At 45.5% G+C, this 18,018-nt stretch overlaps 1 protein-coding gene across 1 annotated transcript in view; it reads left to right on the top strand.

Moving 5' to 3' along the window:
- LOC146799493 (acyl-coenzyme A thioesterase 1-like) overlaps nucleotides 1-16,817 on the top strand; it is a 34,456-nt gene extending 17,639 nt beyond the window's left edge. The window contains exon 3 of the mRNA XM_085627056.1: nucleotides 10,440-16,817. Within this exon, the coding sequence (XP_085483182.1) occupies nucleotides 10,440-11,015 (576 nt within the window). The 3' untranslated portion in view covers nucleotides 11,016-16,817. The remainder of the gene's footprint in view (nucleotides 1-10,439) is intronic.
- Nucleotides 16,818-18,018: the final 1,201 nt, after the last annotated feature.

The raw sequence follows: 18,018 nt of genomic DNA, 5'->3' as shown, positions 1-18,018 counted from the left end.
TTTTTAGCTGCGATGACACGTAGGAGATTGTCCATTCTGGATAACTGCGACGAGTGTTGTGTCTCCGTATCCTCGGAGTCAGATATGCGCTGTTCCACCTCTTTCAAGCGCTCCTCATGCGCGTCCAGCTTGTGCACCACCGCATCCATACGTGACGAGATCCTGTCCACTTTGTCCGCGATTGTCGCAAACCCTTGGCACACCTCGCGTAGTACATCCTGTAAATTCATCGCCGTATCCACAGCTCCCCCCGACGCCTCAGCTGTCTCATCCGGGTGGCGCGCCGTCTCTCCTGGCGCTGTCGTTTTCTTACTAGCCGCAAACGTGAGTTTGGGCTGCCTAGTGTCCGTCCTGCCCATCGCTGTCCCCGGGCGAAGGTCTCCGGTACCACCAGCACAATCACAGCGACACCCCCACTTCCGCTCCTTCTAGAGCGTTTAACTCGCCAGTCTGCGAATTCGTATAGTCTTTATAGTGCACGTCCCTCTATGCAGGCAATCGTATCCGCACCCAGTTTAAAAGTGGATCGCACGCACAACTGCACCAGCTCTACATCAATACCTCAGGCCACGTGCTTTTTATCTTCTCTCAACCACGCAAGCGGGGCGCACCAGCCATTATCTTCAGTCCTGGGGGGACAGTACGCTGTAACCGGTGGTGCCAGTCGTGGCTCCTTCCGCCCCTCAGCCGAGCATCATCGCACCATGCCACCTGCATGCCAGATATTGCCTCTTCTGTGTCAGGAACTCGTCGCGCTGCACCTCTCGCAATATCAGGGGGTGGGGGAAGGGATCGACACCCCTTGCCTCTGTCCCCGGTTCCAAAATATTCTTGCCCCGAGGTCCCCTACCAAGCGCCAGCCGACGCCAGACCAATCCCGGGCCGCAGGAGGTGCTCAGGCCCCGCAGCCACTCCAGGGGACCCGGGGGGGGGGGGGAGGAGGCACCGCTGCTCGCTCTCACCCGGCAATCCGTCGCTCCGATCCGCACCTCTTGCCTAGCCAGGTCACGTGCGAACCCGGGGGGGGCCTCCCAGACCGTCTCCGTTGTCTGCGGCCTTCCACCGCGTTCTCAGCCACGGCCTCGCCTACCAGCCCGATCCGGGGCCGCGGCCCAGCGCCTTCCGTCGTCGCGTCCGCCGCAACTTTCGACTCCTCTCTCGTCGGTACCACAGCGGCTAGAGCCCTCTACGGCCGCCTGCCCACTCCTGACATCTTTCTGGACCTTCGCTTGCGATGACGGCACCCAGGTGTGCCCGTTGAGGATAAATAACCGGATTTATGCCGCCGGACAGCGGGAGCCCTACAGGAAGGCGTCCATTCGCTGGTGCGCCACCTAGCGTCCCCCAGGTAAAGTAAAACATTACATCGAATCAAGAGGTGTCACACAACTGTTCTGTACGTATTTGCTGCTCTCCAGACCCATTATCCTCTCCAAAAGACCAACCCTCGCTCGTCGCAGACTCCTGCTGGTCATTCTCAGGAGTGTCGGGGTTCAGGGAAGAGTTGCACAGTTCTCGCCACTCGGTCAAATCCGTCTGCAGCTTATCTTCACTAAGATTTAATTTCATTTGAGCTTCTTCTGCTAGCGCCCACTCTCGCACAACTTTAAGCCATGCTCTTATGTCTGGGCCTCTCTGTCCCATCCAGGTAATGTCAAGTCTACGCCTAGCTAACACTATCATCAGTTGTAGCAGTTTGTATGGGTATTCGTACATGGCCCAACAGACATTGTAGTCGCTCCTCCAGTATGTGGAGGCCTATGCTTTCATGCACCTTTGCCACAACCCGAGGCCAGAACTGCTGCAGCCCAGGACATGGCCATGATAAGTGTAAAAAATCTACCTTCTCCATGTCACATTTGGGTTCATGTCTCTGTGGCTCTGAGAAATAGACCTTAGTCTCAGCGGCGTAAGGCAGGTACGGTGCAAAAAGTTCTAATGGATCAGCTTGAACCGCGTGTTGCAGGAAACTGTGTGTGTAAGCGTGCTTATGGCTGTCCATGTCTTATCATCTATTTATTTATCTAGGTCCCCATCCCACGCTGCTTTTGCCCGAGGTGGGGGGCAGTCGAGTCTTCTACAGGAGCGAAATCAACCTGCACCCAGGTCCGCATGTGAGCAGTGTGTCCAATGTGTGAGTCGGTTGCGGAATGTTAGGGTACTCGGGCCAAGTTATTCTAGCACTCTCCAACAGCCCCATGTAGTATAGGTAATGACCCAGTGTAAAGTCTTCGCAGGCTTGTTCGTATGTAAAAAACGTTTCGTTCGGGTAGAGGTCCACGAGGACGTCGCTTCCCACCTCCATCCACGCTTGAAAGTACACGTGTGAGCTCCTGTCTCTTACGGGGGCTAATATCCATATAGGGAGCTCCCTGACAATCGGAGCGTGTCTCAGTACCTTTTCCACATATTGTTGCCATATATTTTATTGTGTGGTGTATTACATAGGGCAGGTGGTCATTGACCGCCCTGCATCAGCGCAATTGGAAGCATGTCCGAGTGCACTCGGCCAGCAAGGAGTCGTTATTCCTGTTGTCTCTATCTTCTAACCAACGGGACGCATGCTGAAGCTGCTCAGCAAAGTAATATAGGTCCAAGCCAGGAAGCATCCCGATCTGTCTCCCTCCCTGTGCAAGCGCTGCCGATACTGACAGAGTGTGTACTTATCTAGCCTGTCCCATATCCCGCTTATACGTGCTGGTGTATCCCACACTCGGGCAGCGAAGCCATTCCCAGGCCGGGAGCTCGGAGGGCTCACGTCCTGTCGACCATTTTACTTGGCCACGCCCCCTGTACTTGTGGTGTTAGTGCACAAACCGGGCAAACCAGTTGATGAGGTGAAGTCTGACAGACCTCTCTCAATGCTTAACATGGGTACCAAAATACTGAGTGGTCTGTTGGCATCCCAAATGCTTCCCTACCTACCTACACTTATACATGAAGACCAATGTGGGTTAATTCCTAAGAGAAGCACAATGTTAGATCTCCGAAGGCTCTTTGACGTCCTACAGGCCCCTGAAATACGAGACGACCCGTACATGCTTGCATTCCTTGATATAGAACAAGCCTTATATTTTATAGTGTGGGCATACATATGTCAGGTCATCAGGAAAATGGGGTTTGGGCTCAAATTTATTGCGTGGATAAAACGTTTGTATACTTCACCGACCGCTAAAGTCCGAACTGGTGGCTATGTGTCAGAGTCCTTCCCGTTATGCTGCAGCACGAGGCAAGGATGTCCCCTATCGCCTCTATTATTTGTGGTAGCAATGGAACCGCTTGCGGTGTTGCTACGACACAGGCTTATGCAATGGGGAATTAAGGTAGGGAGAACTGTGCATATAATATCGCTTTACGCCGATGATGCCCTGGTGTATCTGCGGGAGCCGACAGAGGCACTGCTGATACTGCAGATGGCACTGTCTGAGTTCGTGTCCGTCTCCGGCCTCTCGGTGAACGCACAGAAGTCACGACTTATGCCACTGGGGACACTGGCGGGTATGGACCCCGTACTGCTCCCGCAACTTCCACTGCTGTGGTGCCTGGAAGGGGTCGCTACCTGGGTATTAGGATAGCCACAAAAAGGCAGAGATTCCTGGATCTGAACATAGATATGGTCCTGACCAGACTACATGTGTCGGTCCTACTCTGGAAAGACGTTCCTCTAACACTGATGGGGAGATTGGCCCTATTCAAGATGGTGATATTACCTCACTGCCTATATGTCCTACAGGTCTAGTTGTATGAGATCCCCCGACGATACTCCAGAGAGCTGGACAGCCTCCATGTGGATCAATTATGGTCCATGAAACGGAAAAGAATTGGTCTTTGTATGTTGCCCTGGGAAAGAGGGGGCATTGAACTCCCCAATCTAGAGTTCTTTTATATGGCAGCAAACCTCCAACATGCGATTCAATGGTTTGAAGACAGGGATAATTGGGAGAAGAGGCTGTTGGAACGCCTAGATGGGCTCAGAGGCTTACCACAGCTCCTCATGATTGGGGCACGCACCCTGGGCACTTACCCACACTTGGTTAGGCAGATGGGCCAAATCTGGGAATGAGTGGTCATAACTGTCCTTCGCAGAGCCCCATGTGTACGAGATATGTAATATGGGCGCTGAATAGATTAAAAAAAACACCATGTTGTTGGGAGAATGGAAAAATGGAGGCTGTGAATTGCTAGGAGACTTATACTTGGGGGGGGGGGGGGGGGGGATTGTTAATTTACAACCCGGGAGGATGCAACAGACTAATTTGCACTTGGCGTGGGACCATACTTACAATATAATAAGATGTTGACCACTGCATGTGAGCTCTGGCCTAGCTTTCCGGAAGAGCCTGCCCCTTACCAGACAGTGAATAGACTGATGGACATGACAGGGGGTCGGAGTCTTATTACTCACCTATACAGAGCAATATGGGATGATGCTCGGACAGTTACCCCAAAAGCACATTCTCAATGGGAGGAGGGCTTAGGGGAAGACATCAACCTACAAGATTGGCGTATGGTCATACAATATAATTATGTTCACCAATTGTACTTTACCCCTAAGACATTGCAGGTTATCTACCCTGCAAGATCAGACGGGTGCCCGCGGTGCAGAGCCCCTGCGGATGACTTGCATATAGTTTGGAAATGCGCACACATTAAACTGTACTGGAGAGAGGCTACTGCTGACACTCAAACAAGCTACTGGATGGGAGTTTGAAGGTACAACCCCGCAAATTGTTGTTAGGCCATCTCCTGTCTCATGTCAAAAGAAAATTAAGCTGTAAATCTCTGCGCCTGGCACTTGTACTTGCCAAATGGCGAATTGCTATTAAATGGCTCAACGCATGCACACCAGGTCATGGGGAATAGTTCTGGGATATGCTGGAGTGGGTGACTGCGGAAGAGGTCAGAATGAGGCATGTTAGGCGGGATGAGAAGCTAGAAGATGATCTAAAGCGTGGAGAAAATACTCTTGTATCTTCATACGAGGGAGGGTACACCGGTTCGGAACAATGTAGGTGGGTCGCAAATACCAAAGATGCATTATTTACGCACTGTTATGCACTGTAATCCTGGGAAACCCTGAGAATTACCCCAGGCTCAAAAAATGTTGGCTTAAACCATCCCTATCCGATTTCTCCTGGATGGTTCCAACGGGTTAATGCGGCCCTGGGTCATTTTCTGTGGGCTGGCGGAATGGAAAGGGTGGCACTGCAGACCTGTTTCCAGTCCACGTATTGTGGGGGATTGGCAACCTCCGATCTCCTGTCCTATTATATGGCCTCCCATCTATTATTCCTCAATGGTGGTTTGGGGATAGGGCCAATCCAGCCTACACGGTCGAGAGGCGTTGTATGGGAGATCACACCCTACACACTTTACTCTACTCTGCGGCGTTACGCAGCTCCTTGCCACCGGCTACGAAACTCATCTTTCAAATATGGCGACAGGTGTTGCGGAGGACCGGGTGGTGGAATAAGTTGACTCTGGAGACTCCCCTTTGGAACAGTGGGCGACTGCCGCAACTGGCTGCATTGTCCGGCTTTCGGGGCTGGGACCGTATTGGCATCTCCACTCTGGGGGACGTCATCCGGGGATCGGATCTGAAGTCCTTTCAGGATCGACAAAAGGACTTTCAAATGCCTAAAATCCAATTTTTTTCGATACCTACAGCTCCGGCATGCTATCACCCCCTACATTGAAGGGTTGGGGTCCCTGGCTGAGTTTAGTCCCATAGAGGCAAAGGTATTTTTGGGGGACCTCCATGACCACACAGTCTCCAAGATTTACCAGTGCCTGGTAACACATAGTCCCCTCACATTGCAGCGTCTTAGGGAGGCCTGGGAGGGAGACATTGGCCCGCTGGAGGAGGAGGACTGGGTGGAGGCCCTGGCCTCCCCGCGGGGGTCATCCATAGCCGTAAGTCTTCGCCTTATCCAGAATAAGTATCTCCATCGGGTCTATTTCATTAGGGTCAGGCTCTTGAGGGTGGGATTGGTGGCCTCCCTGGTGTGTCTTCAATGCCAACATGAGGAGGGTACTTTGCTCCATACTATCTGGCACTGCACCGCACTAGCACGATTTTGGTGGGGAGTTCTGTCGTGCCTCTCTGAGGTACTGGGATGGGAGCTCCCCAAAGCTGGTCCAGTTACATGTTATGGACGATATAGGAGGTAACGTATACAAACGTCCTCTTATGCTATTAGGGTTCACATTGGCCAAGGGGGATATTGCCAAAGCTTGGAAGGCTCCAAGGGCGCCCTCGGTATCTGTGCGGAAAAATGGCATGGTTTTCTGTATGGGGCTGGAGATCCCTATTTTGTGACCAGGGGGTGCCCACTTAAACATTATAAAATCTGGCGGAGATGGGTAGAGTATCGTGGCCTAGAGCTGGAACCTGTTTCAGTAGCCAGGTTTGCTGACTTGGTGTCCCTCCCACTATAGTGGATATGCAATATTGCCCCGTGGATGTAGGTGTATTATGTCTGGATAGATGTGTTCGTTCTCCTCTGGTGCTACTCTGGGGTAGGCGCGAGTGCGACAGGGTTTTTTTTTCTTCTTTATTTGGTTCATATTTCAAATGAATTGCTCTTAAATTGTCCTAATTTGTCATCGAAATTATCAGTCACTTCTATGTACATTTTATGTGCATGAGTTGCTGGGTTACAGTGCTTTGCGATATATTTATTCTTTGGCAAATAATATCTGTTCTTAAAAAAAAAAAAAAAAATTGTTGGCTTGCAACCTGCTCATTGTATACTGTGATCCCGCCTTGTTACATACCAAAATGTTGTTAATATGTTATCACACCTGAGTTTCACCCGAGATGGGGGGGGGGGGCACGGGAAACAAGTTGGTTTAGTCTAATCGCCAAGTAGCAGCAAGTTGCATGATGTAAATGATGAGTGATGCTGTAAAAATATTAAAAATGTAAAAAAAATAAAAGATTTGGGGTCCTTGGTGTGAATACTTTGGGTTCCAGGGCATGTAATGTATATTTTAATTTGGTTCTTGACCAGGATGGCGCAGCTGAATGTTTTGTTTTGCCTAGTCTGTTATTTACGTTTGTTGACTATTTGTGAAAACTCAATAAAAATATTTTATTTTAAAAAAGTGGTTAGCCAGCAAAGATGAACTGAAGCACTAACTTTTAATTAATATTGTTTTATGAGCTCCAAGGCACTCCCACTCTAACAAGTTTCTTTTCTAATCTATGAAACATTTGTAGGAAATTTTTCAGAAACACTATAATAGTGTAAACACTGTATTTCGTAACACACATCTGCACCAAAGAACACAAATATTGATTTTGTAAATGCATGAGTTAATGGCCGCAAAGTTGGTGAACAAAAGAAGGATACCATGATTTACTGCTGTGATATGGACACAACAGTAACCAGTTCAAAGAAAAGAAGGGGTATTGCCCTTTAGGAATTGCCAGGATTGACCCTTCACATATATCATCAGAATCCCAGTCAATCAGAGATCCGCTACTACTTCAATAAATGATGCAACTGACACCTAATTACTTGTGTCAGGCTGAAATCTTATTACTTCCACAATTGACTGAGGTTTCTGAACTTAAAGTGTGTTGTATGTGGTGTTTAGAAAACCGAATGAATTAGCATTAGGTAAATGTATGCACCATTTAAGCAGAATGAGTGTGTCACTAGGCCTTCCCGTAAGGCATGCATGCTACATGTAATCTAGGCCTGAATCTATGTAACATGAAGGCGCTGATTCAGAGTGTATATGTGTAAGGCTTGGGGCCTCGAGAAGTAACAAAAATAACACAAACTCGGCATAAAGGACTTTTTAATTTCCCCTCTGGATTACTACTGGTAGTGATTAGCACTGCAAGGCTGACCGGCCTCACACGGAACCAGCTTAGATGGAAGGAGAAAGCAATTTTTTTTTTGTTACAGTAACTTGTCTTTAGATCGTATTTCAAACAGAGGTGTTGTTTGTGCAGAAATGAGATGCTGCACAAAAGGTCTCCTTCCCATTTACATAGAAAATCCATATGGAGAATGATTACAATAGGGGATATGCCAAAGCTCTTTTATCGTATTGTAGGCCCAATAGCTTCTTGAAGTATGTGAAGATAGTCAGGGCTGGACAGGGAACCCAAAGCAGCCCTGGCAAATTTTGTCAGACCAGCCCGTACATTGAGTAGTGAGCGAGTGATCCTGACCAATACTAGGGGAATTTAGGGGGTTCTCCCCCAAGAACATTTGGAGAAAATTGTCAAAAATTGTGCATTCTAAAACACATTTTTCATTAGATATTTAATTGTATTAGCTTTTAAAACATAGTAAATTATGACCTTAAAGTGCACCAGGATACAACAATTTTTGTTGGGCCTTCAATGATTCCCTCACTATCATGCTCCAGCAGTTCCCCCACATCTCCTAATAGCCCCTACTCTCACATGTATTTCATCTGTTTTGTAGCACCTCCCATACCAGTGTAGAGTGTCGGAGCACTTTACATCAAATACACATAGAGACAATGAATAATACATGTGTAAGTCAGTGCATAGAAAATGTTACATAAGACAAAGGGGACTACAAGGTGTAGGATTCACATGTCATCCATATTACCATGCATTTTTAAGAGTGCTTGGTCTGGAGAAGCTGAAACTCAGGATTCAAAATGTAAAACAGTAGTTAGCGTTGACTTTACTGATAAGCATTTATTTCTACCCAAACAAACCTTTTTTAGCAACATTAGTATAATGATAGATTGGGAAAAACATAACTTTGTAACCTTTACCATGCAGTTTGTATGCAGCTCTGTGAGGGCAGTCTATAGCTTACTGTGCTAGACTACAATTGTAACTTATGATCTACACATTACCAAAAGGATCTCTGTGACAAAAGCTGTAACACACTGAGCTATACATTTCTGTGATCTGCCTGGTACTCGTTGTTTGCAGCAGCCATATTAACCCTCTGTGCTACCTTAGATGAGCCAAAACTGCCACTATACACAACTCTGATCTCTTTCCAGCAGGAAGATTAATATCTAGAGATATCTTGACACTTTTATTATTGCTCACAACTGCTGGGTATACAAGGAACTCTGTAGGGGGTGCCATTAAAACCATAACATATTTCAAAACAAAGGGAGGCTGGAAACGAAAGTGAGTGCTAAGCGGATTAAGCTGGCCTGCTGATTTTGTTGCTGAGGGCCGATATTGCAGCACATTTGCAAAATCAGCCCACCCCTGTAACAAAACCACCCCCCAACCTCCCAGTAACAAAACCGCCTCCATCCCCATCCTTCCAGCACCCAGTACCCGGTCCTGCCAGTCCAGCATTGGAGATAGTTACATGCCTTGGCATAAAATAGGGAGATGACAAAACAGCTTAGCCAATGCATTACCATGAGGTTGATAGGATATATATAGGTGTTCCGTAGGGATTTTGTTTCATCATTTCATATTTTAACATAAAATTGACTATCACAGACAGATATGCTTGTATTTCTTCTATGGCGGAGAGCAGAGTTGCCTGGAGTTACAAACCTAGTAGTTTTATATATACACGAGTTATTTATTCCCTTTCGTCTTCCTTTTTAGCCTTCTAAATGCAGGGCTAAGGACAGATAGGTGCATACTATTATGGACTTACAATGGTTTACTGTTCCGATACTTCACTGTCCTTGGCTGAATGGACATGTGCAGCTTACAGTACGTTCAGGTGCTGTCTTTTGAGGCAACGGGGAGATAGGGTAGCAGAAGGGACAGATGGAGTCATGGGGAAGGAGGGGGTGTTGCTTTTATTTCATTAACAGTTGTACACAAAAATGTGATATCCTATTGAAGTTGGGTCAATCATGAGAGGGTTTGGTAGAATGAGAGAGCTTAGGAAATATGTGATGTAGCAAAGAAGCTGGGGCCACCAGAGGGTTTGCTATATTGTGAGTGATTAAAGTATTTTAAAAATATAAATCAGACTACAACATGATGTTCAGTTGGGATGTTTGATGCTACAGCTTCTGGAGTGAGGAGAAAAGAAGCTATTGAATCTGTAACATAAGCCATGGCCTCCTAGACAGATGTGCAACATGATGTTAGTTTCAGTGATGAGAACAAAATCCTGCATGGCAGGATTAGGAAAGGTGGGGTTGCTAGAGGTGAATTAGTCGAAGTGAAACTAAACGTAGTAGAAAGCTGGTGTATGTAATCAATAAGTAGATCGTTTCTTGGTTCTGATCTGCCTGTAACTTTTCCCTACTTAAAGGATGTTCAGGAGAACAAATACGTTTTTAGTGGGGACCTAAAAAGTATGCAACCACGAGTTGAAAAAATGCTTTTAAATTTAAATCTGGCATATGTCCTTGCAACTTGCTTAAGGAAACCTGCATGAAGTCATCTTTTTTAAGCAACTAAACTTATTTTAAGATATCGTATTAAGAACCTTGTTTTCTTTTTTGTTTAGGTGAAGGGTCCAGGTGTAGGTGTCATTGGGACTGGCAAAGGTGGAGATCTGGCGCTATCTATGATTACCTTCCTACCACAAGTAGTTGTGGCCATCAGCATCTCCGGCTGCTGCTCCAACACTGCTGCAAACTTACACTACGGTGAGAATATCTTGCCGGGGCTGCGCTATGACATGGACAAGGTCCAGATCTCTGACACCGCTGTGTTTGATGTCTTTGAGTCCTTGGATGACCCGATGGATCCTTCGAACAGTGAAAGTATCATCCCTATAGAGAAAGCTAATGGTAATTTCATGTTTGTGGTGGGGGAAGATGACCGCAACTGGAAGAGCTCCCTATATGCACAAATTGCCATCAGTCGCCTCCAGGAACATGGAAAACAGAACTTTCAGCTACTGAGTTACCCTGGTGCTGGGCACAGAATTGACCCTCCTTGCTCCCCTTTTTATTTGGCAGCCAGAGATAGGGTCCTCGGGGTACCCATTCTGGGTGGAGGTGAGGTGGTGGCTCACTGTCGTGCCCAGACAGACTCTTGGGAGAAGATTCAGGAGTTTCTGCGATTACATTTGAGATGAGTTTGAGAAGCATTGTAAGGTTTGTTTACAAGGATCATGTTTTCCACTGTAAAGTCATCATAGATGCCACCTGGAACAGGATCAGAGGCTCTGGTACTGAAAATTGATTTTGCAGTGATGTCTACTTCAACTGCATCATTAGAGTTGTATAGATACATTGGGAATCATAATGGTTATTTTTTTTCCAGATTTCATGTAGCTTAAAATGTATACTTTGAAAGCGGGAGCAAGATGTAGTAAATTCTAAATAACTCCTGTCCTAAAAAAATCAAACACTCCAGGCTTCAATAGCTTTTATTCAGTTAATCTAATGAAAAGTATCAAAACACAATGCATCATGATGAGTTGCCAAATATTTAGTGAATAGTAACGCATCTGGTGAATATGGAGACCCTCGGACGGTATTTACTATGTGTGCTGCACCTCCTTCTGAGAGAATGAGGACAGAAGGAGCTATCATATATATAGTACCTGAATTTCAACACCTTAATATTGCATGTGTTTCCTCTTTGTTACCATTTTTGGGGCAAATTGGGCCCGCAATTTTGTGGTGAAATGTCTAAGACAAACTGTAGAGGAGCAGAAATGTATGTACAATTCAAAATCAGGATTTGAGCAAACCCTGCCGTTCGCACCCAAATCAGGATTTGCACGGCCTTTGTAAAGGCACCCACAGTGTTCGATAAGAAGACACGCGATCTTCACAGTGTTCATAATAACTGTGTATATTTTTTAGTTTGTTAATCAAAAGAAAGACATTGTTAATCAAAAGAAAGACATGGTTGTGAAACGAGAACGTACTGCCACTTGTAGTTTCACACTTAACAAATGCCTATTCATTTTAGTACGCAGATAAGTTAATTCTCAATGCACCCGTTTAAAACTGCTGCAGCAAAAAATATCCTAGAACGTTATCCCTTTCACCCTGTCCCCTCCTACCTTGACAGTAACCTCTCTAGTCCTGTCTGTTTCGTGCAAAGCTCTTTCCACTCTCCCCACTGATTGGACTCAGATCTTCTGGTAGAGGCTGGTGAAATCCAGGAATGTGCAATTGAAAACACCTAGAATTAGAATATTTTGAGGCTTCAGAAATATGGATATCCACTCTTAGTCTGACGCAACTTCTGAGATTGGGCTGGTTGGCAGTTACGCACAAACGTTTCTTATTTTTCTGTATTATGAAAAATATTAGTAATGTCAAGTGCCATCAGTCCAGTTTTCTGCCATGTTTTGCTCTGCCTGCTGCTCTCCAGTAGCTTGTTCCAAGTGTTTCACCAACTCATCCTGCATTCATGCTCCCATCAGCATGCAGACAGTCGGTGATCAATAAGTGAATAAGGAAGGGTGGAAGGACACGAGGGCAACCTTCATATCACTCAAGGCCTGGGTTTACACAGCTTTAGGCAATTAATTTGTTTTTAGGTCTCGCCTGCGAACGCAGCGCGAAGCGCTGCGCGCAAGCGAGATCTATTGTTGCTGACTTGCCTCGGAAGTGGGACAGGAGATGTGCACGCGCAGGCTTTTGGCGGATTTGAGTTGGTGTACGCGCCTACAGCCACGCGGCGTGCACATCTCCTGTCCCGCTTCCCTCGCAAGCCAGCATGCAGTTTCTCAACACGCACGTCCTAGGCACCGCGCAACCACTATGTGCTCCTGCTCCAAACCCCCACGCCCCTGTGCCCTCCGCTTCCCCCACCACCGCTCCCATCCGTGTCCCTCACTCCTGGAGCAGGGCTGCTGCTGTCCAAGCACACATGCGGGCGGGATTCCTCCTAGGAGATAGAAAGCGGCTAACAAACCTCGGTGTTTCCTGCAGTACTGACCAAAGCTCCTTTCCTCGGCTGCCTGCGATGAGCGACAGCAGCGCACAGACCGACGGACAGGAACAACCAGGGACTGAAAAGCGGCACCCAGTAACTGTCCTCAGACTCAGACAGCATAACGGAAAGCAAACGGACCTCAGCCACCACCCCGCCTCTGCTCTAACGTTCCTGCTGTGCGTAAAGGGGTGTCGTTTATGAGCGTAACCGAGCGCCGCCTGCAGCAGCACCACCGCGACTCCATGTTTAACTTTCCCCACCTCCCAGAGACCCAGAGCCGGCCAGGCGCGGGGCTGCCCCTTACTCACACCTAACACACCGCAGCCCCACCATGCCTGGCATGATGGACAAGGGGATTGAGTTCCTGGGGAGGACCCGACCCAACGGCGCCAAAAGCCCCTCCAACGGGCTCATGAGCGACGACAGCGGCAGCGACGACGAGCACGGTGGGAGCCTCAAACGCTGTGAAAGAGAGGTCATGGAGGGCTGTGTGGGGGAGAAAAAGAATGCCCATCAGGCTCATCCCCTTGCTTTTGTCTTTCTAGATGTCGGGATGAGAGTGGGAGCTGATTACCAAGCTCGTATTCCGGATTACGATCCCGGTAATTTATGTTCTTACCAGACTCTTGCGCCTGTGGTAGCCTTGGTAGCAGTGTCTGCACTGGCAGATTTTGGGAATGCTTAAACTGTTATAAAGTCAATCTTTATGATTTTATTCACTATCCACATGTATTGTGAACATGTGTATGTTTTTATAAGATTTTTCTGGAGAAAAATAATTTCAATAAAAGAAGAAGCGAATTCAGCCCACTCTTTAGGAACGGTGAGCTGCCCAGGGTCATGTTGTGTTCAACTAGCATCCTTGGTCGAGCGCATTGTATTTCTAAGCCCCAGCCTTCTTGGGTTTTTCTCCCTTCTTTGCCTGGTAGGCAGAGAATGTTGTGTTAAGACGCCTCTGCTCCGTACTGCGGTAGCCTCGAACGTACACAATTGAATTCACAGCGAATGCGTTTCGTGTGTTCATGTGGGAATGCAGTTTACGAGGGAACACATAGGACTTTATTTCGATGGCACTCCTACATTTTCCAGCTCTCGCTACCTTTGTAAATGTGTGATTGTAAACATCAGCTGGAGGTATCCTCGCACAGTGAACATAGCAAGTAGGCTAGGCTAGTCCACTGTGCTATGGCAGACTTCACAAGAGGCCAGCAACCAATGGGAGTTGGAGCGCTGACCACGCGACAACCCCAAAGCTTTCATTTCAAAAGAACAGCGCTGACTATTGTTTGCAGTCCATGTGCCTTGAATCTGCGACCAGGTTGAGAAGAGCCGCATCGATTGTTATTTCGACCAGAACGAGCGCTAGAAAAGCCAATAAGTCATCTTTTTTAAAAATATGATTTTGTATGAGTAGTTGTGTCTATAGGTGCCTGGGTGAAGGCGAGAGCGTATCAGGGTGCAATCCAATGCAAGTATAAGGAAGTGCACGGGCAAATGGGTTATTGACCCAGTTCAAAGCAGAATGAATGGGCGAGTCGTAGGATGCGTGTGTGAATTAATGCACGAAAAAGGGAATGTATGGATGAATGATGTATGCACAAATGGATGAATGAGAGTGCATGAATGAGTGAAAAACAAGTGACAGTGTGGCTGGATGAATGCTTAAGACTGAGGGAGGCCAGGATGTTGTAGGGTGGTGTCATCTACTCGTGAGAGGTGCCTGCGCTCTGCCAGTACTCATTAACTAATACTTTAGCCTTGTGCCCAGTCATTCATTTTTTAATTCATTCGTATGTACGTGACCTGCGCATGCATCTACTCGTTCACCAATTGACTCGTTCTCACAGTCTCCTATTCTGCCTGTGTTACCCTCGGATAGGTTGTCTATTGTGACCACATGGGCTAGTGTTTCCGAATCCACATGGGCCAGGGTTTTGGAATTTGACATGTTTCACCCTCGGAGAGCCTGCGGCTCGTAGAAGTCGCCTTCGCGGCAGGTTTGGGCGGTGATCGGAGCCCTCCACCCGGACATTAAGTGGACAAACCTCGTCTAGGTGTCAATGTTTTTATTCAGCTCAGGGCTTTTTCCTCGGTACATCTCAGATGTTTCCTTGGAGCCAGACTGTAATAACAAACTGCAGTGTTTGGAAGGATGTTGTTGCTCGTTTTTGTTACCCCCTTTCTGACTCTGCCCCGTACCATGTCTTAAGAAAACAAGCATTTGCAATGCAATAGGTCCCGCATTACTGAATGTTTGAGCTATTTGTGTTGCATTATTAATAGCAATGCCAATAGCTCAGACTTTAATAGTGCGAGACCTATTGCATTGCAAATGCTTGTTTTCTTTTGTTATTATGAGTAAGCCGGTTACCACTCCTTGATTCCCCCAACAATGCACAAGTTGAAGCTATGTTATCACGTTGAGTATTTATATGGCACCGCTTAGACTGCGTCCATGGTGCTACAGTTGTAGAGAACACACTTACCAAGGCACTATGGATACTATGGAGCCGAAACATATGAGTTTTTAAAGCCAAGGAGAAAGATACCCCACCTACCACATCTTGTGTGTTATTCAATGTAATCTTCACCATTGTATTTGCTCTGACCTAGAAATAGATGCCTCATGAACAAAATGTTTCTGGAACAACCATACACAGTGAAATTGCAGGTAACCATTCTTATACGAGTGGCCAAAGGATTAGTTGAAGCATTTATTGGTTTCTTTATCGGCAGCAAGAGTGAGTGGGGTCTAACGCAACTGAGATATTATTACATGCACCTTTGCCACGTTGGTTTTTGCCCATAAAAGAACGCGTACAAAATGTCATCATTGGGGCCTATAGGCCCATGAGCTCCATGGATCCCTTATTCTGACAAGGAGCTCTGACATAATGGATTCCTTTTGTCCATATGTGTGTTAAGAACCTAATCTGAATCCAAAATACACTGAATTGCTATTGTCAAATGCCCACACCAACTCCTGGGAAGTTTCTGCATGCAAATGTCATGGAAATGTAAAAATAACCAATATGTAAATCAAGGGTAAATTCCGAATCCACCCTACTGATCACAGGGAAGAATTGAACCAAGAACCCATTGTATAGAGGTTTTTTTTTTTTTTTTACAGTTTGTTGGATTGAAACCTTCAGTAGCTGGATAGTTATTCCTGTAAAAGGTAGAAGTACATCTTTATCCTGGATGGGAAAGGGATGGAGACTTCCTTCCAAAGAGATGGGAGTGTAGAAGAAGTTCTTTTTGGAAAATATTTTCTCCTTAAAAAAAATATTTTTTGTGGTTCAATCGCACTGCTTTGTTACATTTCTACATGCATAAATGTACACAGTATACATTTAAAAATGCCAAAATGTTCTTGCATGGGTATTAATAGGAGTTCATAGAAGAATTGTAATGCTCCATTGTAATGTTGTATGAGAGAATGCTGCCTGTGTGTAGTCCAGCATCGTTTGATCTTGGGATTCCATTCTGTAATGCAAGCGATTGGAGGAAGTTAGCAGAGGCAAGAGCAAGCAGCCAAACCTTTTTTAACAACTAATCATTTTATAAATCAGAAGCTGGTGTCACCCAATTTTTTAGTCAATACAATAAAGACCCAATCTTTGACCTTGTCGACGAGGATGGAATGAATAACCGGTTAATGATTTGATTTGAAATTTGTAATGTCAAATTGAGTTTGGAACGACAAATGTGAGTTGGACAAATAGAACTGAGTTTGTGCTCAAATCTTTTCAAAGCAAGGAATGCGTTCTGATGCATCAGAAATGGATTCAATATGTAATACTCCATGCTAACTGATGTTACTGAAGTTAGATCTTTTTAGGTATGGCAAGCTACTTTTTCAAAAACATATACCTCAATTTGCAACATTCAGTGCACTCATAAGGGATCTAATAACGAATGAACAAAGTTTTAATTTGACTCAAGAATATGACAATTAAAAAAAGGTGAAAGCTGCAAAAAATGGCGTATTTTGATTCAAAGGTATGCTCTGAATTGATTGTAGATGAGAGCCCAGTTGGAATAGAAGCAATTGTAGCACAACACAGACCAGGAAAAGATTCTTCAAGGCATGTGGTGTCTTATAAAGCAGATGTCTGACTACAATAGAACAAGAATATTCTGAACCCAAAAAGAAATACCTTGCCATTGTGTGGGCCTGTTAACATTATATAATTGGTTTCTTTTTGGAAAACTATTCACAATAGTCACAGATCATCGAATTAGTTTGACTTTATTTAGGAACCCTAAAGCAAAAATACCTTCAAGAATAGAAAGATGGGGTATTCGTCTCATGTAACATGACTACAAAATTGTACACAAGCCCGGCAAAGGCTATAATCCAACCGACTGTATATCTCTGTCTTTCACTTCCAACAACAGAAAGAAATGTGACAATGGCAGAAGAGTATATCAACTTTATAATTGAACACTGAACTCCAGATAGAATCTAAAAATCTGAACTTGTAAAAGCACTGTTGAAAGACAACATGCTTTAAGAAGCAATTTGCATAATAAAGAAGAACAGATGGAAACATGTCAATACTGCTAACAAATTTACAAAAGGCGTTGCAGCAAAAGATGCCTTAGCATGTAAACTGATTCAAAATGAACTATCAATATCTACTACTGGTCTGTTGCTCAGAGGTGCTCAAAATATAGTTCGACAAACTATAGAAAAGTATTGTTGAAATGGCACATGTAAGTCACATGGATGTAGGAAAACCAAAAACATTTATAAAGGATAAATCTTATTTTATGAGCTAGATGTACTCTAGGAAACCATTTTAAAATCATGCCACCTGTGCCAGTCAACTGGGAGACAACACCCATCTTCAGAGCAGCTAGATATGTCTAAACTTACTGTTGCTACTTGGGACTCAGTAACGGTTGATGTTTATGGTCCAATGGATTTTTGAATTTTTTTACTTGTCATGACCGATGATTATTCATGTTTTTCAACTGTATGACAAGTCTCATCTCCAGCATCAACATATGTACTTCCTATGCTGAATGAGATATTTGTAGAGTGGAGTATACCCACTAATCTCAAGTCAGATAATGGGCCCCCATTTAATGAAAACGTATTTAAACGGTTTATGCAGTATTTAGGAATACATTTAGAAAGATCGCACTTATTTGGCCATACACAAACGGAATGATTA

Source organism: Triturus cristatus, chromosome 9 (assembly GCF_964204655.1).
Source record: "Triturus cristatus chromosome 9, aTriCri1.1, whole genome shotgun sequence".
Lineage (NCBI taxonomy): Eukaryota > Metazoa > Chordata > Amphibia > Caudata > Salamandridae > Triturus > Triturus cristatus.
Note: the sequence above shows the minus strand (reverse complement) of the source record. Positions and strands in the feature narration are given on the sequence as shown.